We start from the raw sequence: 23,224 nt of genomic DNA, 5'->3' as shown, positions 1-23,224 counted from the left end.
ATATATATGTGAGTGATTACAGCCCCATCCTATGCATGTCTACTCAGAAGTAAGTCCCACTGGAGTCAATGGGCCTTACTCCTAGGAAAGTGTGGACAGGATTGGGCTGCCACGGCACAACCTGAGACAAGCCCACTCAGAAGTAAGTCCCATTGTGCTCAATGGGGCTTACTCCCAGGGGACGTCTCTGCGGGAGAGGCGGGGCAGGCCTATCTCGCCCAGCCTCGGGGGCGTTGCGTTGTCCTGGAAACAGAGCTGGGGAGAGTGTCGCGTCGGTGGCGTCATCAGAGGCCGACAGCGAGGAGACCATGGCTGAGGGCGGAGAGGCTCGTCGGGAGGATGTGCTCCTTCCCCCGGCCGCGGCTTCGCCCTCTCCACCCCAGGAGCCTTCCTCGGCTGCGCTGGAAGAGGCCGAAGGGCAGGAGAAGGAGCTGGTTGAGGCGAAGGAGGAGCTGCAGGGCGGAGAGGTAGGCAGCAGCCTGCGAGGCGAGGGGTGTCCGCAAGGCAGCGCTGCCTCTTCGCCCGCCTCCCACTGTCAGGTGGGCCGGCCTGGTGAATGATGTGCTGCTCCAACTCTGTGACAGCCCAGTCCTAGCCACACTTTCCTGGGAGTAAGCCCCGTTGACTGGAATGGGGCTTACTTCTGAGTAGACCTGCATAGGACTGGGCTCTAAGGCTGCACTCCTATCCACACTTACCTGGGAGTAAGCCCCAGTGGCTCTAATGGGACTGACTTCTGAGTATGCACGCCTAGGACTGGGCTCTGAGGCTGCCACCCTATCCATGCTCTCCTGGGAGTAAGCCTCATTGATTCTAATGGGTAATAGGTCAATAAAGGTTTCTTGACTTGATTCTAATGGGATTTACTTCTGAGTAGAAATGCCTAGGATTGGGCTGTAAGTCAGTATTTCCCAAACTCTTTAGAGGCCCTAGGCCTAGAGGCTGCTTCCTGATTTCTAAATGCCAAGGGATGTGGCTATAATAGTGATTGTGTAGCAGTGCTTCCCCTGCCCCCAAGTAGCAGGTTGCTTAACCTTGATGCACATAGCTTTATCTGCCCTGTCAGCAAGAAGCCACACGACAATCCCTCCCCTACGCCTGCTAGCGCGTGTGCGAAAGGGTTTTTATAGGTGGGCACACTGCACATAGCCGACAGACCTGTGCCAGCTGCCGATTGTACCTGGACATGTACCAAGTTGTGAGGGACATAAGGTTGCTTGTGCATAGTGAAGCCACTGTCCTTTCACTTTGGTTCCCATCACCAGTGCATTACTTTACACTTATATTGAAACACAACTGCTATTTTGCTGCCTATTCTCCTGGTTTGGAGAGCTCGTTCTGGAGCACTTCACAATCCCTTCTGGTCTTCACCACTCAGAAAAGTTTAGTGTCATCCACAAACTTGTCCACTTCCCTGCTTGTCCCTGTTTCCAGGTCATTTATGAAGATGTTGAAAAGCACTAGTTCCACGACAGATCCTTGAGGCACTTCACTTTCCACCTTTCTCCACTTTTTTTGTCAATTGCCCATTGACACCCACTCTCTGTTTCCTGGTCCTCAACCCGTTCCCAATCCATAATCCCGTTCCTGTCCTTTTATTCCCTGACTGTGAAGTTTTCTCAACAGCTTTTATTGAGGGACCGTATCAAACACCTTCTGGCATTTAGTGAATCTGAGGAGACCCAGTGGAGGCCAGGCAGCCTAAGTAAAAAAGTGTGTGTGTTTTTTTTAGCTGTTGGGGCTATGTAACATGCTACATACTATGGGCTGGCAAGGGATAGCATTGGTCTGCCTGTCTGCTATGAAACCAAGTATTTTTTTTAACTTACAATTTTTTTAGCTTATGAATTTTCAGGGTTTTTTTAAAACACTGATTGTGGTCAGTTTATTTTCTGTCTCTTGATATAGATATAGATGATATAAATAGTAAGCATCACAAGAGGATCAATTCTCATTGATATTTGCAATAAAACTTAAAAAAAATCCAATCTAAATAACTTGGCCTTGCATTTGTTGTCCTGGGAGCTAAACATGATAATATTTAAATGCCTTTCTTTCCCGTATGTTGACCAATTTCCTCCAGTCCCTTGGGTGTCAACTTAGAGAGGTTCTACTGTATCTTGTTTTGTTATGTTTAAATTATTAAAACTGTATGTCACCCAGAATGGGGTGAACCTTGTTATGAAAACAACAGTATAATCTTATGCATGTTTACAAAGAAGTAAGTTTTGCTATGTTTATTGGAGCTTATTCCTTAATAAGCATGTTTTAGAAGTATAACCCAGAAGTGTTTAAAATAGCCTAATGTCCATGTTTTCATCTGCAAAGTGTTTACGAATATAACTTTGCCTGACTTTTAAAATTTTAATCTAATTTTTAAATGTAAGCCAGGACATGCATGTGGTGACATGGAAAGTGAAACTAATTTTAAGAGTACTATATTTGGTATCTACATAGTTACAAGTTGTGGTGGAATATTTAAATGTACAATAGTAGTAGAGCCATAATCAAGATGATGCTTTTACTAGATTACAAAGGAAACTTCTGAGCTGGTCCCAGAAGAAACAGAGGAATCTACATTGCAGTCCTGTGCAGCCAAGAAAATAAAAATAGAAATAAAGGAGAAAAAAGAAAAAAAGCATAAAGTAGACGAAGATGAGATTCAAAAAATGCAGTGAGTAGTCATTTACGTGATACATAGCTTCTGTTAGGGCCAAATGGATTGTTCAGGACCTTCTATGTCCATTGTATTGACAGATAAGTAAACTCTCAATTTAACAGACTTTGGAAACAGTGCAATTTTTTTTCTTCCTTAAAAACTAGTGATATACATTTTGTGCATGCATATCTCCATTGACTTCTGTGCATTTTATTTAACAGACTTCTAGCATTAATGGACACCCCTTTCCCATTGTTACAGCCCAATCCTGACCTGACCGGAGCTGCGGGATCCGGTGGCTCCATGGAAGGTTCCCGCCAGATCCAGCACCTCCTGCGCTACAATGGGAGGCTCCTCAGGAGAAGGGGATGTCCATCCCCTTCCCCCGAGAAAGGGAAGACGAAAGGGAAAGCCAGCTCCAGCGGGAGCCTGGCAGTAAGCCCCGCAAATGTGCCTGTGGTCCGCGCTGCGGACCACAGGATTGGGCTCTGAGTCTGTTAAATCAAGGATTTGCTATATTGTAGTTCTAACATGCTAGTGCATATTTAAGAAGCTCTGCTACTAATTGTATTTTCTCTACCACTTGGTGGCTTAGGGCACATTCCTAACCCCTTATGTTAGTGCTTTCCAGCACTGACGTAAGGGCAATGCAGCTCCGAGGTAAGGGAACAAACATTCCCTTGCTTTGAGGAGGACTTCGTGAGTGACTTCCATCTGCAGGATGCAGCACATGTTCCATTGGCACCGCTATGCCAGTGCTGGAAAGCACTGACATAAGGGGTTAGGATTGCGCCCTTTATCAACCATGAACTTCTGTTGTTTCAAAAGCACTTTTGGCGTGTAAATTTGTTCCTAAAATGTTGGTATAATATTTGCTTTCCCTAGAATACTCGTTTCCTCTTTTTCTGAAGAACAGCTAAATCGTTATGAGATGTATCGCCGGTCAGCTTTTCCCAAGGCTGCTATTAAACGGGTAAGATCATGTTGCAGGCCAGTTTAAAGTGGAGAAAATTAACCTGTTCAGAGATGTCTTGCTGCTGTTGAAATAATGCAGAGCCAATAGATGGAGTACTTACATTTCCAACCAGGATTCCATTACATGTGCTGAAGTCTCTACTGTTGTTTAACCCATTTCTGCCTAGCCCACAGGTGTACACACTTGATCCCTGTTGCATATATGGTTTAATGTAATTAATTTCAGATTGTGAACCCACTGGGAACCATTTCTTTATTTGTTTAGCTATGAAAACTGCTCTGTAAACTACTTTTTGTTGAAAAGTGTTACTGGTAACTCTCAATTTGTACGCTCTTAATTTGCCTGTTTTTGAAATAGCACAATTGAAAAATTAATACCAGAAGTATGATTTGCATGGCTCATTTTGAAATAGCACATCTTGCTGCACTGGCTTAGCAGGCTGACTTGTTAATTTCTACATTGTGGCTGGCCCCTGTTGTTATTTGAAAGATCAGATTCCTGGGTCTGCAGGCATGAGATAAAGCTTCTCATTGTTGTATCTTATAAGCAAATGGGTTGATAGCTCCTAATCCATTGTTGCTGCTAAGAGACTTCTTAGAAGTCTAGCCTGAGTATTTTTCCCTGTTCTGTCCTTAATCACCATTCATTCCCCTAACCTAGGTTGGCCCCATTGTTTCCTATGAGAAAGCTGGTTTTTTCATGTTTATTAATATGCACACTGTTTTGCTTACATTGAAAGCTGCCTGTATATAAATATTCTTAATAACTATTGTGTAGCAGCTTTAATGACTAGAACTTTTTTAAATGAAAAGTGAATTTTTATTAATCATGTCTCTTCCCTTCTTTAGCTGATCCAGTCAATTACTGGAACTTCTGTTTCTCAGAATGTGGTTATTGCCATGTCAGGAATTTCCAAAGTTTTTGTTGGGGAAGTAGTAGAAGAAGGTAAGTGCTAAAAGAATAGTTCATAGTCATTTAAACCTTTTTGGAATGAAAGTATAACATTAGGTTGATGTGAAAGGGGGCACTATAATCTTTCTGAAGCATGTGTCCTATCCTGTACAAGCTTCCCATCTGTTACTGGGTGAAATTCATACTGCTGCTTATTACTTTTAAAGTTCTAAATTGTTTACGACTAAAGGGCTGTCTGCTGTCTGTAACCCCTGTTTCCCTAACATCTTGTAAGAAACTGAAGACTGTTTTGTTGAGCAACCCTTTACCTTGCTGGAGTATAACTTTTTGTTTATCCCTTGCTTTGTCCTGAACTTTATCCTGTTTTTGTTTTTCATTTTTCATTGTGTTACTAAAGCTTGTTTTGCTTATGATCCCTTGGTCACCCTGATTGAGTTAAACGGCAGGGTACAAATTCTTAAGTTTAATAAGTTGTGCATTCTGAAATGATTTTGGTATCCTGACCATACCATTCACCTTGTTTGTATGAAGTTAGCTGTTATAACATGCCTATAATTCAGTATCAGCAAATAGAATAGCTCGTTAAGGTTTGGTGTAATCCTTCATTCCTAAAATATAATCAAAATTCTTTGGTATTACATTTATATAAGTACTTCAATTGGTCACAGTTCAATGTAGTTTTAAGGGAAGCAAGAATATTTAACCCAAATCAAACTAAAACTATGAATCAATTATTTTAACACTCTGCTTGCTATTTAAGAGTTAGATCCTTGCAACATATCTAAAATCTAAGTCTTTTCCTATTGTGTACACTCTTGACTTAGTAAACTGCATGGTAGATTTATCTAATCATATATACATTAGCCACAGTTTAAGAATGTTGTGCCATTCAAGTTCTGAGCCACTAAACAGCAGTAACCTACCCAAATTGGTATTTCCTTGAAAAATATGAAGCTGAAGAATCTTCTGGACTGCTTCCGATGCCCTAGTTCAGGAGTTACCGAAAGGGCATGCATGTCTTGGAATTTAATTTCTATAGACATTTAAATTAGTTGCAGCAGAATTCTGACTACATTCCTTGATATCCTAATTTAAGATAATATTCAAACTGTAAGAAAAGAGACTAACTAGCAAGCAGTCCAATCCTAACTGGCTGGAATGTGGAGGCTAGCTGGCCTGCCCCATATCCAGAACAGAGTTGGGGCTACCTGTGGCTCACCCGGGGCAAGGGGAATTCATTCCCCTTACCCTAAGTAATGCGGCAGCAGCTCCAATGGGGCCACACAGATTTGCACCACCTAAAGAGGTGGTGCAGATCCAAACAGCCTGAAGCTGCGCTGGGTGGCCCAGGACTGGGGTAAGGATCCAGCACAAGTCCTGGATCCTGGTCCTGCCTGCCATGGTCCAGACTACCCGTTGACTGCCCCAGAATGCCTCCTTCTGCCCTACTCTGGCCCCCCCAAAACCCTCCTACCGCCCCAACCATGGCTGGTGCGAACTTATTGATCTGCATCAGCACGGAGGCTGGATGTGGCCTCCGTGCACCTGCCCAACTGACTCGGAAGGAGGCGCAAATATACCTTACAGCACATTTGCAACACTCCCAGGCTGCCATAAGGGACTTATCTCTTGTAGTTGGCAACCTTCAGTCTTGAAAGACTATGGTATTGCGCTCTGAATGGTGGTTCTGGCACAGCGTCTAGTGTGGCTTAAAAGGCCAATTCGGGAGTGACAATCCCTTCCACGCCGGGAGCAAGTGCAGTCTGTCCCTGGTGTGTCTCCCTGGCTATGGGCCTTCCTTCTTTGCCTCAGGCTGTTGGGCAAGTGTCTCTTCAAACTGGGAAAGGCCATGCTGCACAGCCTGCCTCCAAGCGGGCTGCTCAGAGGCCAGGTTTTCCCACCTGTTGAGGTCCAGATCCCTCTTGCAGATATCCTTGTATCGCAGCTGTGGTCTACCTGTAGGGCGTTTTCCTTGCACGAGTTCTCCATAGAGGAGATCCTTTGGGATCCGGCCATCATCCATTCTCACGACATGACCGAGCCAATGCAGGCGTCTCTGTTTCAGCAGTACATAAATGCTAGGGATTCCAGCTCGTTCCAGGACTGTGTTGTTTGGAACTTTGTCCTGCCAGTTGATGCCGAGGATGCGTCGGAGGCAGCGCATGTGGAAAGCGTTCAGTTTCCTCTCCTGTTGTGAGCGAAGAGTCCATGACTCGCTGCAGTACAGAGGTGTACTCAGGACGCAAGCTCTGTAGACCTGGATCTTGGTATGTTCCGTCAGCTTCTTGTTGGACCAGACTGTTTTTGAGACTGGAAAACGTGGTAGCTGCTTTACCGATGTGTTTGTTTAGCTCAGTATCGAGAGAAAGAGTGTTGGAGATTGTTGAGCCAAGGTACACAAAGTCATGGATAACCTCCAGTTCATGCGCAGAGATTGTAATGCAGGGAGGTGAGTCTACATCCTGAACCATGACCTGTGTTTTCTGAAGGCTGATCGTCAGTCCATGACCTGTGTTTTCTTAAGGCTGATGGTCAGTCCAAAATCTTGGCAGGCCTTGCTAAAACGATCCATGAGCTGCTGGAGATCTTCAGCAGAGTGGGTAGTGACAGCTGCATCATCGGCAAAGAGGAAGTCACACAGACATTTCAGCTGGACTTTGGACTTTGCTCTCAGTCTGGAGAGTTGAAGAGCTTTCCTTCTGATCTGGTCCGGAGATAGATGCCTTCTGTTGCAGTTCCGAAGGCATGCTTCAGCAGGACAGCGAAGAAAATCCCAAACAAGATCGGCGCAAGAACACAGCCCTGCTTCGCTGTGCTTTGGATGTCAAAGGGGTCTGATGTGGAGCCATCGAAGACAACAGTGCCCTTCATGTCCTTGTGGAAAGATCTGATGATGCTGAGGAGCCTGGGTGGACATCTGATCTTGGGGAGAATCTTGAAGAGGCCGTCCCTGCTGACCAGGTCGAAAGCCTTCGTGAGATCTATGAAGGCTATAAAGAGTGGCTGTTGTTGTTCCCTGCACTTCTCCTGCAGTTGTCTAAGGGAGAATACCATATCAGTGGTGGACCTGTTGGCTCGGAATCCGCACTGCGGTTCTGGATAGACGCTCTCTGCAAGTACCTGGAGCCTCTTCAGTGCAACTCGGGCAAACAGCTTTCCTACAACGCTAAGGAGAGAGATGCCGCAGTAGTTGTTGTAGTCACCCCTGTCACCTTTGTTCTTGTACAGTGTGATGATGTTTGCATCCCTCATGTCTTGAGGTACTCCACCTTCTCTCCAGCAGAGACAGAGGATTTCATGCAGCTCAGTGACGATGATCTCTTTGCAGCACTTTAGGACTTCAGCAGGGATGCTGTCTTTTCCAGGTGCCTTGCCAAAGGCAAGGGAGTCCAGGGCCACGTGAAGTTCTTCTACGGTTGGTTCACTGTCAGGCTCCTCCAGCACAGGCAGGCACTCAGTGTTGTTCAGCGCTTCTTCGGTGACTACATTTTCTCTGGACTATGGCTCAGAGTAGTGCTGCACCCAGCGTTCCATCTGCTGCGCCCGATCCTGGATGACCTCACCTGCGGCAGACTTCAGAGGGGCAATTTTCTTCTGTGTTGGACCTAGGGTCTGCTTGATACCGTCATTCATCCCCTTGATGTTGCCCGTGTCAGCTGCTATCTGTATCTGGGAGCAGAGCTGCAGCCAGTAGTCGTTAGCATATCTTCTGGCAGTCTGCTGGACTTTGCTGCGAGCAGCTCGGAGGACCTGCATGTTGCGCTCACTGGGACAGGCCTTGTATGCTGCTTGAGCTCTCCTCTTTTCCTCAATGACTGGTGTCAGCTCCTCAGAGTGGGCTTCAAACCTGTCTGCCGCCTTGTTGGTCTTCTTGCCGAATATGGACAAGGCAGTGTTGTAAACCGCATTCTTGAAATGTTCCCATCTGTTGGATGCGTTTGCGTCATCCGGGCCTGGAAGAGATTCCTCAAGTGCTCGTGCAAATTCCTCCACTTTTCTCTAATCCCAGGTCTTGCTGGTATCAATGCGAGGTCTTCCTTTTTCGTGTGATACAGTCGCTTTGTTTGCAGTTTCACTCTGCTGCACACCAGGGAGTGGTCAGTGTCGCAGGCAGCACCCTCATAACTGCATGTGATCTTGATGCTGGGAAGGCTGGAGCGTCTGGTGAGAATCAGGTCGAGCTGGTGCCAGTGCTTTGATCTTGGGTGTCTCCAAAAGACTCTATGTTGGGGCTTCGTGATGAAGAATGTGTTGCTGACACAGAGACCGTGATGACAGCAAAACTCTAGCAGGCGTTGGCCATTTTTGTTCATCTTCCCAGTGCTGAACTGACCTAAGCAAGTGGGCCATGAACTGTTATCAGCACCAACTCTAGCATTGAAATCGCCGAGGATGAACAATGGCTCTTTTACGGGGATCTTCTTGATAGTGGTGGCCAGGTCATCATAGAATTTGTCTTTGGCTTTTGCTGGAGAAGACAGTCGGTGCATAAGCACTGATGAGAGTGATAGGTCCTGCTGATGACTGGAGCTGCAGGGACAAAATTCTTTAACTTCCCACAGTAGGTGGGATGATGGTTTCCAGCAGGGTATTTCTGACCGCAAAGCCAATGCCATGTTCCCTGGTTTCGTTTGGTGGTTTTCCCTGCCAGAAAAATGAGAAATTTCTCTCCCTGACAGATCCGGAATCTGGCAGCCTCGTCTCTTGAAGGGCAACGATGTCCATCTGCAGTCTGCTCAGCTCCATGTCAATGATAGCTGTTTTGCGTGTGTCGTCTATTTCTTGCAGGTCATCAGAAAAGCCAGGTGTCATTGTCCTTACATTCCAGGTGCCCAGCTTTAGGGCAGGAGTTTTCTGTTTTCTGTTGCATGGTGCAGAGTTGTCGATCCACTTGTCGGTTTTCACCCTAAACCCCACGCACCCCATGAGGTTAACGGACTGTGGCGAGGCAACACCTTACTGGCTGGGGACTGCCCAGCTTAAGGTGGGCAGTAGCTGCCCAATGAGATGCAATTATCTCTCCCACCGTCGGAAGCAGCCCCTGGCGTCACGCTCTACGCCAATCGAGCAAAGACTTATAACCGGTAAACTGCTGCTTCCTGTGTTGTGCCGACACTGTATGGTGAAGTTGGAGTGTCCTCTCCAGTGTGCGAAGCCTGGGTAAAGAAGGTATGGAGGATAGGCTGTTACCCATGCAGCAAATCCCCCCTCTCCACGTCGCTGAATGGTCAAATGGAAAGGCAGAAGCCAATAGGTTGGTTCCAGTGGTGTCGCAGGAGTTGCCAGAGGGTGACTGTGTTCAGCCGTGAACTGCCTCAGGGACTCTGGCTCTGGATTTTGCCTCGAGGTTGACTCCTGAAGCCTTTTCCACAACTGGATATAACCACAAGGCAGTGGAGGTTTGAGGTCAGAGTTTCCTTCTCTTAGATGAGCTGCCTTCCCAGGCTGAAGAGTCCCATCTACCCGGTGGCTGTTTGGTTGCCTCTTACGACAAGTACAGCCAAACTGAGGGCCTGTTCTTATCCCCAGCCCCCAGGGGATGACGCAGGAGTGGAGGGGCAGAAAGGGAGATTGTGGGGGATGGAAGACTGCAGGGAGAGAGAGGGGGTTGTGGATAACGGAGGATTGCAGAGGGGGGAGGGGGAGAGGGAGTTGTGGGTAATTGGGAATTGCAGAGGGAGAGGGTAACTTATCTCTTACCTCTTAATCATTCATAATAGAAGTTGGTCTAAGAAAACAGTGGACCATGTCCTAAATGCTTCTTTTTGCAGAATCAGCTCCATTGTGCAAACAGAAGAGATGTTTAGGATACAGCCGAGCAACACTGGAAAGTGTACCTACTTCAGTATATGCTATGTTCCTTACATATGTGTACTACTGTAACTTGCACTGTGGAAAATCTTTTGTTAGCTGATCAACAGAAAATGTGGATTTTGCACCTGTGTTTGTGTCTTAGATGTACTGATTTGGCAAACAGATATAAAAGGCTTACTTCTGTTTGGTATTTCCAGCACTAGATGTATGTGAGAAGTGGGGAGAATCACCGCCTCTACAGCCCAAACACATGCGTGAGGCAGTCAGACGCCTGAAGTCACGAGGACAGATCCCCAACTCAAAATATAAAAAAATTCTGTTTCACTGAAAGAAGAAGAGTCTGAGATGGAGATTTTACAGCTTGGAATAAAAGGACTATTTAGTTTTGCTGATGGTGCTTTCAGATTGCTCAAAGCAATTGCTCCTCTAAATGTGCATCATGTTAAAGGGGTCTCCAATAAGAAACTAATTCTCAAATTCTGGACCATGAAGTTGGAGGCATTTTCTAAGTATGTGAAGAACAAACTTTATACAATGTTGCCATAAGGCTAGGCCAGGTTCCTGGGGCATGTTTTTACATTTTTTGAGACAAATGCAACTGAAACAAGAAATCTGTAAAAGTGAAACCTAATGACAGTAATCTCTAATAAAGGAATTGTATTTAAATAATTTATCTCAGAACTGTTTGTATTGTGTTAAATATATCAAATACCCTGTCTTGGAAACATTAGCTCATCTCATAGGAAGTGTTACTGCTTTCCTTTCTTTTGAAAGCAGCACATCCAAATGAAGAACATACACTATTACACCCATTCCTTGTTAGTTCTGCATAGGTAAATATTGCAGTAGTAAAATGCTCCTTTTCTTTTCAAGTCTCATGATAGATTCATATAACTTCTAATACTTACATTAAACACTGGGTTGTATCCTAAGTTGTTGTGCAAACAGCCTTCTCTGCAAGCACAAGGAGGAGAAGTGATTTTTGTTTAACTCTCCCTGCTGCAGCCCCTCAGAATCTATTCTTAAGGGATGGGGGAACCTCAGGAGATATTTAGGGGCTGCAGGGAAGATGATCAACGCTTCTCCATGCACAAACAGAGCTGCTTCTCTGAACTGAAGAACTACTTAAGATCCAAGTCAGGAAGATGGCATTTTTTCTAAAAGTGTGAAGCAAATCTGGAATTGTCTAGTTATCGCTCCATATTATTAAGCGTTTGATTTTAGTGATGGTCTCAGCTGCAAGAAGAGGACTAAACGTTACCTGTTCTCCCCCTTTTCCATGTTAGTCATTGAAAAACAAATCAATATTCTGAATGTAAAGCTAGAAAGCAAAACAAATCAATCAGCACAAATAGAGGTTAAACAGTTTAATTTATAATTTTTAAAAGTGGTTCACAGAACCTATCATTAGAGGAAACTGGTATCACAACAAAAATAATACTGTCTCAGGCTTAAATTCAAGTCAGATTTGAACCCTGTCTTGCCTGTACTCATAGCATTACAAAAGGAGTCACAAGAACTCAGAAGAGCCTTACAATAGAAACTCACCCCTTGATATTAGTTTTGGCATTGGGCGATGAACAAGGAGTCAGTTTTGCTCCTGGTTTCTTTACATTTAAATATAGCACTGGAAAAGGAGTGTGTCTAAGAAAACAGTACAGTAGTTTATCAGTTAAATGTGTCCGTAGCGGCTGCAGTGGTTTTCCTCCTTTTTCCAGTTATAGCTCTGAGGAGTAAGTTATCCTCTAGAGTGGGAAGCATGTGGATAGCACTCCTCATGGTAAGGCTGATAAACAAGGCCTCTACTAACTGTAATTAAAACCCAGCAAGCCACACTATACCCTTCTATGACAGCTTTATCTCTATGTCTGCCTTACTGTAAGCCAAATAATTAGTATTGGAAACTGTTAGAAAACTAATTTTAGCAGGACAAAAATAACAGAGCATGAGGAAGAGGAGTAGCAGGCATAGTGCAATTAAATATCCCCCCTTGTGTACAGTTTTGTATTTCAGTCTTTTTAAAGTTCTAACATGCTGCAGTTTGCTAAGAAAACAAGAAAAATCTTTCTGCATTCCAGTGAATAAAAAGTAATGAGGACCTGTATCTAGCCTAACAAAACTACTTTGCTTCATCATACCCCAGCAAGAGGAAGAAAAGGGAGCATACAGATTTGTTTAAACAAAGTTAAATGTCTTTATGCTGTTGGTCAGCAGGAGCATTTAGGAAAAATGTTATGTTTTTCCAATTTGCTGTTTGTCTATCAAATTCACCAAATGTATATGATTGTACATCAGATGCATTTATGCAGTGGTGCCTCCTTAGTACTGCAACAGTAAAGCAACAGTACTGTCAGTCCCATCAGTTTTTTTTTTCTTTTGGCCACTGCATCAAAAAGAAGGGCTGCCTCATTGCAATATCATCCAGTACAGGGAGATTCATTTATACTCCAGAGTAAGGCCTATGTTTGAAGGGGAGGCTGCTGAATAGATGCCCCAGGAGAAAGGAAGCAGAGACAGTTCATTGCACAGAATGTGAACAAGCAGAAGCTACACCAAATACCATCTGATATGCAGAAATCATCACTGTTGCACTCATGAGAATGACATGAATGCAAAGCTGTCTGGAGTTCCAACAGGCCTCTGATAGCCTCAAGGACTAGCAAATTATTTGAAACAGCTGAAGACACTTTTTTTGCAACCTTCAGAATAAAATTTGTTCTAGCTGCTGTCTCTGATTCACAGAATGAATGGTTCACATGGTTGCTGCTCTGTCAGATCAAGGCAGACAAGCAGATGTCAGAGACCAAAAATTGCACTATGCAAGTTAGGAGTTGCATTGCCCTTCAGCAACAAACTGTTTAACAAGTACTAGACAAAGATTAGCTATGACATACTAATCAATTCTGGCATTTGCTTAATTATCCAAAGGGTTGGATAATTCAAGCCAAATAGTTACTTTGTTGGGAAATAGCTTATTACCCTCACTGCATTTCATTCTCTTATGAAATTGTTAATGCCATCTACATTTTTGATGGTGCATCATGAAAGAATGATATACTCAGTATCTGTGGTACTAGTTTTGTTATATGTGAGCAATTCTTTAAAAAAAACTCAAATCTACATGTTCATAGTTGCTCTTTAAAATACCATTGATACATTATCTGTTCTGACTATTGCACCAGTACACTAAAAGCATTTCCTTCTTAAACATAAGATGCTTTACTTTTTGTTAACTTGGAACTCCCCTTTATTCTCCAGACTATGAGCCATATCAACTTTAATACCTACATTAAGGATGATCCTCATTTTTAATATTTTAAAATTCACGTTCTTGTTAAAAATTGTGCAAACACATGATCAGGCCAATAGTTACAGCTATCTTTTCTCTTAAGTGGGAAACACGAATGAAACCCAGCACACACAGTAGGAAAGCACACATAAGCCTAATAATTTTTGCAAAGCCAAATTCAGCCTTTGAGTTTGCAAGCAGGCATCTGGTTTGGGAAGAATCACTATCCCCATCTTTTGCTAGGATGTAGTGCATACGTGAATTATCAACTTGTTTTGCATCTACAAATATTAATAATGCTTTAACACAATACACACCTAGACAAAACTAAGCCGTAAAAAGTTTGAAATGCATTACATTCCAAGACAGATTCTCATTACAGTTGGAAGCTGTGAGTGGCTTTTCAACAGAGCACATTGATTGCAATTAAATCCTGCAGTGTCTTACAGGAAGGATTACCACCAGTAATTTTCACATTTGTTTCTGTTTTGAATCCCTCATGCTCTTTATAGACATATGTACATATATATTCAACTTTCTTAGCCAGTACTTGAAAACTGGATTTTACGAACTAGAGAAGAGTAATCTTGTACCGAGAATGGAATTCCTGGATTATTTTTACAGAGAATTTATTTTCTTGTTTTAAAAATTTCTCACATCTTGCTTGTGAGATCTTTCTTTATAAAGAAAACTCCTCTAAAATTACTCTGAATACATCACCATCTTTATGAAAGTAACCCCCTACAATAGCAGTGGCCTAGCATGTTTCAGACCTTTACACAACTGCCGTTTCATTTATTCCAGATAAATCACACAAATTGTATAAGTAGGTCAAAGAAGCAAACAAAAAAGTTTGACCATCAGACGCTTTCATGATTGCACAGTAGAATAATTTCTCACATCATAATGTGGATGATAAAATGTTGCAGGATACACTTTACGGTTCTGATACCTGATGGGTATCCCAAGTTTAGTGCATGACCCAAAGGGACTTTGCAAACCCACTACCTCTGTGCCTGTCAAAACTTATCAACATAGTATAATACAAGGGAGGAAAAAAAATGTTTCCAGCATGTTTTAATTGACAAGGACAGGATATCTGTCAAATAGGTAGCTTCTTATCAAGCTACACACAGTAAGGCTGTGATGCTGCAACAAGGCAACAGTGGAGGAGGTGCACAGTCCTTACGGAGAGACAAAAAAGCTGGTAACTCCAACATTCAATTAATAGAGCATTATTGGAAAAAAAGAAAATCATTTATTGGGAAACTGTGGCCACCCAAATTCTCTTTTCCATACCAGGACAGTGGGTGGACATTTATACTTTCTGTTCCTAGGAACCTCCTTTTCCTACTTGGGCCTGCATTCCACCCTATTTTATATGCCTTAAGTTCATACTGCTGTACCAAAGTCCCAATACACTTATTTTCAAAGCTAACAAGGCATCAGCTAGGCAGACAGACATTATTACTTTGGTGTCTGGCAAGACATCCCCAAAACTACTACTTGCACAAATGAAGGAGCAAGCAGATATATGGTGAGAAAGATTAGCAGTTTGTCAGCACCACTGTAGAACAACTTGGGCAGGTCAGAAACTAGCTCTTCTTGGTTTGGTTTTGCTGTTTTTAGGTTCAACACAGCTGTGGTTTAGTAGGAGTGTAGTCTCATCGTATTTAAAGTACAATGATCACAACCAAACTCCTCAGATCATCTGACTCCCATTTGCACTCTCACTGCCCCCGTATTTCCATCTCCTATAATGGCACTCTGTCTCTTATCTTCAAGGCAGTTGGCTCTAGATCAAAGATGACCTAAGAAGTTGCTATGTAACAAGCAAGGGTTGCATGTGTGTGTGTGTTTTTTTAAAATGCTGGTGGTGATCTCCAATTGCCCTGAGCATTTGTAGCCCAGGCCTCTGCTGTCAAAGCTGGAAGAGAGGATCATATTTCCTAATTTCTTCTAGGAGGCGCCCTTTGTCCAGATTGGCCTCTGCTAGGGCCCTTTTGGTGATCTGTAGCTCTCTCTCCAAAGTTGGCACTTCTTTTAGCTACAAAAGAAAGGCAATACAATATTTTCAAAGATGTAAAATGCATAACAAAGCTTTTGCAAGGCATTATACCTTTATAGTACTATTTAAACATATGCTGCCATTGTAAAGCAGAGAGTAACCATGCATGGGACTTACTTCAAAAGTAAGTCCTAGTCAACTCAACTGGACTTACTCTCACATAAATAGAGGATTGCAGCCTAATTGGTTTCCAAAATTGCACAGCTGGAATACATGCTGACATACAGTAAAACCTAATAGCTATTATTATCTAGCGATTTTATGCCGTAACTCTAGTTTCAGAGGTTCCTGGGAGCAAAAATTTATTTAAGAAAAATAAGTTTCAAATTACTGTGCTTCTGAGCTGAAACTTCTTCAAGTTTCTGTGTTTTTTCCTCCTTTCTGTCCTATATCAGAGTGAACTAGTGGGATATGGTTATTCTGGGATGGAAACTCTATTGAAAGGATGGAATGGTATACCTCTGTATGTCAAAAAGGGTATAGAATTCAATATGCTAGAAAACTTAGGGGGAATCACACTCCTCCTCAGTATCTTTGTAGGTAGAAATACCAGGTCCAAATAATAATAATTTAGTAATGGAGACATGATATTGACCTGATTAGAATACCGAAGGTGATCTTTTCTTGGATTTAAAGAATCAAGGAGGCATCCAATGGAGGAAGTGTTGTAACAGTGGGTGACTTCAATTTCTCTCATGTAGGCTGGATAAATTCACATTCAGGCTATGATAAAGAAAGTTTCTAGATATCCTAGATCAGGGGTGCCCAAACCCCTGCCCGGGGGCCATTTGTGGCCCTTGGGTACTCCCAATTTGGCCTGCGGGGAACTCCCAGTCTCCATTGAGCTTCTGGTCCTCCGAGACTTGCTGGAGCCCATGCTGGACTGATGCAACTCTTCTCAGCATGAGGGTGACTGATCTCTCACATGAACTGTGCAGCAAGGGCTGCTTGCTGTTTGACATCTGTGATGCAGCAGCGGAGCAAAGGAAACACTGGGCTTGCTTTTAGCAAGGCTTTTTATAGGCCTTGAGCTATTGCAAGACCTTCATTCATTCATATAAGTTCCATCACTAATATATTCATTTATGTAAATTTATTCAATTTTTATTTCCGGCCCCTGACGGTGTCAGAGAGATGATATGGCCCTCCTGCCAAAACGTTTGGACACCCCTGTCCTAGATGATTGTACTCTAGTCTTAGTCCTAACTTCACATATTAACTGATAGGGTCTGAGATGTTGGTGACAAAGATTTTGGGGTTGTTGTGGATAGTTTAACAAAGTCACTGACCTGTGCAGCAACTTCCATGCTAGAGGTCATTAGTAAAGGGACCTCTAATGCGACTGCTAATCATTTATTTAATTCTTATATTTAACCCTATATAAATCCATGGTGTGGACACATTTGGAACACTATGTCCAGTTCTGGTCACCACACCTCAATACAGATGTTGTAGAGCTGCAGAAAACGTGCAAAAGAGGGCAACCAAAATAATCAGAAGGTAGGGGCATCTTCCTTAGAAGAAAAAGGCTACAATGTTTGGGAGTTTTTAGCTTGGAAAAGGGGGGGGGAAACATTAGGGGGGAAATGAATGAGACAAAGTTATGTATGGTGTGAAGAGATAAATTTTTCCCTCTCTCTCCATGGGACATCCAATAACACTGATTGGGTTCAGATGCAAGATCAACAAAAAGAGGCACTTCTTGACACAATGTATAAGAAGTCTGTGAAATTTGTTGCCACAAGTTGTGGGGATGACTGCTAGCTTGGAGGGCTTTTAAAGGGGATTGGACAAATTCATGGAGGATAGGTCTAATCTATGGCTACTAATCATGATGGCTGTGTGCTATCTCCAGGCAATTGCAGTATGCTTCTGAATACCAACTGCAGGGGAGTAATGGTGAGAGGGAAGTATGTCTTTCAGTTCTGCTTGTGGACTTCCAAGAAACAGCAAGTGGGCCAGTGTGGAAGACAAGGATGCTAGACTAGATAGGTCTTTGGCTTAATACAGCCTGACTTTTCTTATGTTGTTATAATTTGATATTTGTGTTTATTTCATTGTTGTGGTACTTGGCTAAAACAATGAATAAATATGGTATTATATTGTTTCCTGACTCCACTACAGAGTCCCGTCTTTTTCGAAAAGGCCATATTGCTGTATTCCTCAATATGGTAACATATTTGCTCTTGCCTCTGCAAGCAAATGTGAAAGGTATTGTAGCTATGTTCACAAAAGAGAACTCAAGAGCTGCATGTTTGTAGAAACCTTCCAGAAAAAAATTAATATAGTGATATAAGAGCCTTGTATTTCCCTACCCTTTTTACCTTCAGCAAAGTTTTTAATGTGTCTCAAGAAGATGCTGCATACCTCTAGTTCCTCACTGGCTCCTGCTGAAACTACAGAGATTCTCTCTATTGGGATGTGCCGTTTCTTAAGGTCTTCCTGAGGTTTTTTCTCTGTTGACAATTCTTCCCCCTGTGCAGCTGGAGAGTGATGTAGACATAATACACAGGATGAACCTCATACCACAGAGATAATTTTAAAGTACACACTATTTTTTTACACTAGGAAACTGAGAATAAGGGAAGGACTGTCTGAGCAGCAATATCTAAGAGCACCCAGGAGTTCTAGTCTGCCTGTTTCATACAGCACTACATGAAGTGTCAAATATCTCAAAATATCTGCTGCAGTACATAAACAAAATACATTAGCCGCAGCAATCGGCAACTGGAACAAGTTAGAGGTTTTTAGCCAATACAGCTCTTTTATCTGCATCTTCTTTCAGCCTGTGGCATGGACAGTTCTAGATGATACTGACCTGTTATAACAAACACTCCATCATCATTACAACAAGCAACAAGGTGATCCATTGCTAGCATTATAGGGATAGGACCAGGAGAAGTAGGGTACACTCGTGGACTATCATCCTGCAAACAAAGAACATTAGCATTTGCTGTAGAAAATTATTCTCTCCCAAATTCTTATTATAACAATACTACTTGATTTCATAAATGAGTTTCCATGTAGTCGTGATAGAAGGCATGTGGGTATTTCTGTTCCAACAGCAACCCCTCATCCCACATGGAATGTGACCACAGTGGAATCCTGTGAAAGAAAGAATTTAAGGGGGGGGGGCTATCACTGAAAGATAAAGCTCCCATGAACATGTAGTATATCTTGCATGGCCCTGTGGATTAGCAGTAATGGTTCCTATAGTCTGATGCAGGATTTTACAAAGGACAGTAGACTGCATTATTAATTATAATTATACATTATAAATGGGGAAAAGTCAAACACACAGCATTTATTTAGTTGCAATATCCTGCCTTTCTAAGGCTAAAGTTGGCTAACAAAAAGAAAAACACATTTAGCCAGAACATCAGATACAAACTCAGGGCAAGACTGACACCAAGAAAAAGAATGAAGTTTGTTCTTATTAACGTACAGAATCAAGTGCAATTAGCAGTGGCTTTGTTAGGGTCCACAGTCTGCTAGCAGAGCTGTCAATAAGAGGGCATCTGAGACAAACAGATTCTCACGGCCATCCTTATAGTGAGGCTCTACCACACTATTCTAATTTCTCTCCCAGCACACAGAACAAGAAAAAAACTGGAATGAGTGAGGGCTCAATGCTATCCAACTTTCCAGCACCGATGCAGCTGTGCCAATGGGGCATGTGCCACATCCTGTGAGGGGGCAGTCACAGAGGCCTCTTCAAGGTAAGGGATAATTTGTTCCTTTACCTTGGAGCTGTGTTGTGGCTGCATTGGCTCTGGAAAGTTGGATAGGATTAAACCTCAGTCTCGGGGGGACGGACGGACAGGGATAGATGGGGACTAAGCATTCCTGAGCAAACCCTTTCATATTTTAGCACATAATGTGGCATCCATATGGTGGTGGGAAAAGAACTGGAAATCTGCAAGCAACAATATATAAAAACAATGCAGTTTTTCGTGAGAATTTAGAAACCAGAGGAGAGCTGGGTTGGATAGAGTCACCCACGACCACTGGTCAAAGCTCCAGGCCTATCTACAATTTCCAATCTGCTTCTCCATGGGATTTGTTTCCTGTTCCCTAGCTCCAGTGTCCCGTTACCATGAAGGCGCTTCTAAACAGCAGGTTTCAAAGCAGCTTTTGGGTAGTTTCAAAAGAGAAGAACACCAGAAAGTTGGGGAACTTACAAGACCAGATATGCCTACAAGCCCAGGGATTCAGTACTACTGTTGTTAGTTTGACAATGCAATTGCCATTATCTGTTCTGACACTGTTCCAACGGGAGTAGGAGAAACAGTATGGTCCCTGTGTGACTTTTGGGAAAAGGAATTGCGATCCAATGCACTTTACACTCATAACTCCTCCATTTGGAAGCACCCTTAGATTTTCATGCTTCTCCATCACTCTGCACCACTTGCTCAAAATTCCAAACTGTATGAAAGCCCACATTCAATATGCATAGTATTTGGGCTTCATGGTCACTGGGCACACACAGCAGGAAAAAGGGGTAGGAGAATCTGCTACCCACTTTTTAAAATTTATTTAATCATGGCACAAGTGTCAGGATTCCTTTCAAGACACTGGAGAGAATTTCAGCATAATGATGCTTCATATACGGAGCAAAGCAAACATAATGCATAATTTGACATCTGAGGACAGTTATCGACCATCTGTTAGCTCAGTTCACCTCTAGATTGTTCATATCCATTCAGGCCACTTGCAAGATAATGAAAGTAACATTTCTGTGAAGCTAGAGCCTATCTACCAAAGTGCCTGAGAATAATGTCAGAGAATGTGAAGCCCCAGCAACATCAAGGAGGGCTATAGAACTCTTAGTTGTTTTTAATATAAAAAGGACAGGGGTCTGAAGTCTGACCTGAAAAACACTTTCAGATCACCTTTGCTGATACAAGCAGAAAGCCAAATGTACACTGAATTCATTTCCATTTTTCCTGGAATTTTGTTCCATTTCCAATGTTCAAGAATCTCAGGAAAAGTGAACTGTTAAGTAATTGTGAAGTTACTGTACTCATCCAGTGCATCTCTTGAATGGACACTCTTCCAGGGAAAGAAAAACTGAGAAGGGGAAAAACACAATAGCATGTAGTTTGGTCCTAGAATTAAAATATTCATCTACTGACACCACCTCCCATTCCACTTGAATGCTAATGGCAGATACTCACCTTCAGTGTAATCTTGGCATCCACAAGTTCAATCTTCATGGGAATAACTTCAGGGATCACCTCATCCTCTAGAAAGAGTCCAAGGCTGGAAAGAGAGGATGTCAGCAGTTCTGCATGATAGCTATGGATCAGTATGTGGAAGAATCCATTCTGAACAGCCAGAGGTGAGTGCACTGCAGCGCTCGGTCCTATTTCAAACCGTAAACATACCTCAGGTTGAGTCTGGTTAGTTTCTTTTGCAGGCCTCTCTGAGTCTGGATCTCCTAAAACCACAAAGTGATTGAGTGGGAGGACTGCACAGCTTACAGTATGTGCAATTCAATAGCGATATGTCTTTTTCTTGCTAAAGCTGTTGAACAAATGCAGTCCATTATATTAGCTAGTAGAAAGCACAAATACTGCAGGAATGCTTTACCTGAAGCCCCTACCAACACTGCCCCTCACCTGCCACTGCATGCAGAATCACAATCACGCAGAAGGCGGTGATCCAGTTCCCAGAGTGCCCTGCACTTTCTGTTTTGTCTAAAGAGACTGTACAAAGAATGAGGAACATGAGAAGGCAGTGGGCTGATTGCCGCCTTCCAATTCACATCCCATCCCTTTTAGTGAGCAGAATAGGGATCAGAGCTGATGCCATAAAAAAAACCCTGAATTTGTCTGCTGTTCCCTGTAGCCCACCACTCAGTGACAGCCACATTGGTTGCATCATGCATGGACTGTCTATGAAATTACTGTTCAGAGATTTCATTCAGAGTGGTTCAATTTCCTGATCAAACGCACAGCCAGATTTGGTCTCTAAAGACAGTCACAAAAGACAGAAAGTTAACATGGCCCAAGTAATCTATTCTAACATTCAACTGTCTTTATCAAGAGAAAATGTCTATGCTTTTGATTATCAAAGTTTTATACTTTTTAATCCAAATAGAATCCTATGTTCCTCAAGTAGATAACTAATACTGTTCCTCAGTAAAAAACATTCTTTAACTAGGGTTTTCCTTCCAATTATGTTTTCTTTATGCAAGCCTTCAAAAATACACATTAACCATTTCATCTTGTTTGTGCAGTGCCCTCTCATGGCCAATTTATGTAAAACTGAATAAAGGAGCAGCACATAAGAAGAGCCCTGCTGGATCAGGCCAAAGGCCCATCTAGTCCAGCTTCCTGTATCTCAGTGGCCCACCAAATGCCCCAGGGAGCACACAAGACAACAGACACAATCTGTGTCCCGGTGCCCTCCCCTGCTTCTGGCAATCAGAGGCAGCCTGCCTCTAAAACCAAGAGCTTGCACATACCTACTATGACTTCTAACCTGTAATGAACTTTTCCTCCAGAAATTTGTCCAATCCCCTCTTAGAGGCATCATTACTTCCTGTGGCAAAGAGTTCCACAAACTAATTAATCACTATTAAGGGCAACTCACATCTTTCATTTTATAAAGATAAATTTGATGGAAAGTTGTGCTGCTAAAATAACCCAGATGCAAATGTGAAGATGAAGAACAACACAGGTAAAGAAGCCATGTAAACTTCTCCACATTGTCTTAGACCTCAGACTGCTGTCCTATACACACACCATTCTGAAACCTTGGGTAGCCTGGTTACTGTGAGATGCCCATAATGGAAATGAGGGGATGCTATGAACTACAAAGAAGTGTGTGGAATAAGACAAGTGCACATGCATATACACATAAATACCCTCTTGCCTGAATATCATGTTACATGGTCAATATTTTATTTCTGCTTAATTCAAGATGTGCAGGAGACACCCACTTACACAGTACACATACACTTGGTGCTAGGTGCTTGCCTGGGGAGCAAAAAGTAACGTGGCTATTTACAGAATGATGACAGGAGACTACAGATAAACAGGCCAGGAAAGTCACATTTTTGATTGGACCATGTAATCACCCTCCCCTTTATAACTGATCCATGGAGGTAAAATGCTCCAAATTTGAATGGTACTGTGATTGCACCCTTGAATTCAAATGGCGTTTTCAGGGCTCCAAAACTCAGATAAAGTCTTCCAGCTCCAAATCCTGTTGGAATAGTATTATTTAGTGACTTATGACCATAGCTACCTCTTAAGAACATAAGGAGTTTGGGGAAAACATTTGTAAAATAAAGGAAATGTTTCAGACCTCTAATGTTCTCGCTAACTCCATGATTCAGTTCAATCTAGGAACAAGCCAACAAGCCTCCAACTTGCCGCCATATCCTTAACTGAGTGGGAAAGCAAAAGCAGAACCCAGCAGGAGTCCTCAACCAGCAATAGAGGACCCCCTGATTGAGTCACCATGCCTAGAATTCTGCAGGACTCTATGAGGCAAAAC

At 42.9% G+C, this 23,224-nt stretch overlaps 2 protein-coding genes across 3 annotated transcripts in view; one reads left to right on the top strand and one right to left on the bottom strand.

The window, feature by feature from the left end:
* Positions 1–293: 293 nt before the first annotated feature.
* On the top strand, positions 294–11,009 carry TAF11 (TATA-box binding protein associated factor 11). Of its 2 annotated transcripts, none has more exons than XM_066625870.1 (5): positions 294–467; positions 2,529–2,674; positions 3,545–3,632; positions 4,484–4,580; positions 10,559–11,009. In XM_066625870.1, exons 1-5 carry the CDS (start codon positions 309–311, stop codon positions 10,687–10,689), a joined length of 621 nt encoding a protein of 206 aa, XP_066481967.1. In that variant the 5' UTR covers positions 294–308; the 3' UTR covers positions 10,690–11,009. The 2 variants fall into 2 exon arrangements, with proteins under 2 accessions (XP_066481967.1, XP_066481966.1); XM_066625869.1 differs by having other exon boundaries at positions 294–539.
* Positions 11,010–11,723: 714 nt separating this feature from the next.
* The window catches only part of BLTP3A (bridge-like lipid transfer protein family member 3A), a 65,906-nt gene continuing 54,405 nt past the window's right edge, over positions 11,724–23,224 (bottom strand). Inside the window, exons 18-21 of the mRNA XM_066624296.1 lie at positions 20,896–21,158; positions 18,537–18,645; positions 18,086–18,201; positions 11,724–15,697 (exon numbers count right to left, since the gene is read on the bottom strand). Of these exons, the coding sequence (XP_066480393.1) occupies positions 15,572–15,697; positions 18,086–18,201; positions 18,537–18,645; positions 20,896–21,158 (614 nt within the window). The 3' untranslated portion in view covers positions 11,724–15,571. The remainder of the gene's footprint in view (positions 15,698–18,085; positions 18,202–18,536; positions 18,646–20,895; positions 21,159–23,224) is intronic.

The sequence above is a fragment of the Tiliqua scincoides genome, chromosome 4, assembly GCF_035046505.1.
Source record: "Tiliqua scincoides isolate rTilSci1 chromosome 4, rTilSci1.hap2, whole genome shotgun sequence".
Lineage (NCBI taxonomy): Eukaryota > Metazoa > Chordata > Lepidosauria > Squamata > Scincidae > Tiliqua > Tiliqua scincoides.
This window is presented reverse-complemented; position numbering and strand designations above follow the sequence as displayed.

What these genes read in the sequence shown, in the direction of transcription:
- TAF11 (XM_066625869.1), top strand. Translation starts at nt 309, where the DNA reads ATGGCTGAGGGCGGAGAGGCTCGTCGGGAGGATGTGCTCCTTCCCCCG. An exon ending in CGCCCGCCTCCCACTGTCAG is followed by an intron (nt 540 to 2,528) that starts GTGGGCCGGCCT and finishes TGCTTTTACTAG; the next exon opens with ATTACAAAGGAAACTTCTGA. An exon ending in CCAAGGCTGCTATTAAACGG is followed by an intron (nt 3,633 to 4,483) that starts GTAAGATCATGT and finishes TCCCTTCTTTAG; the next exon opens with CTGATCCAGTCAATTACTGG.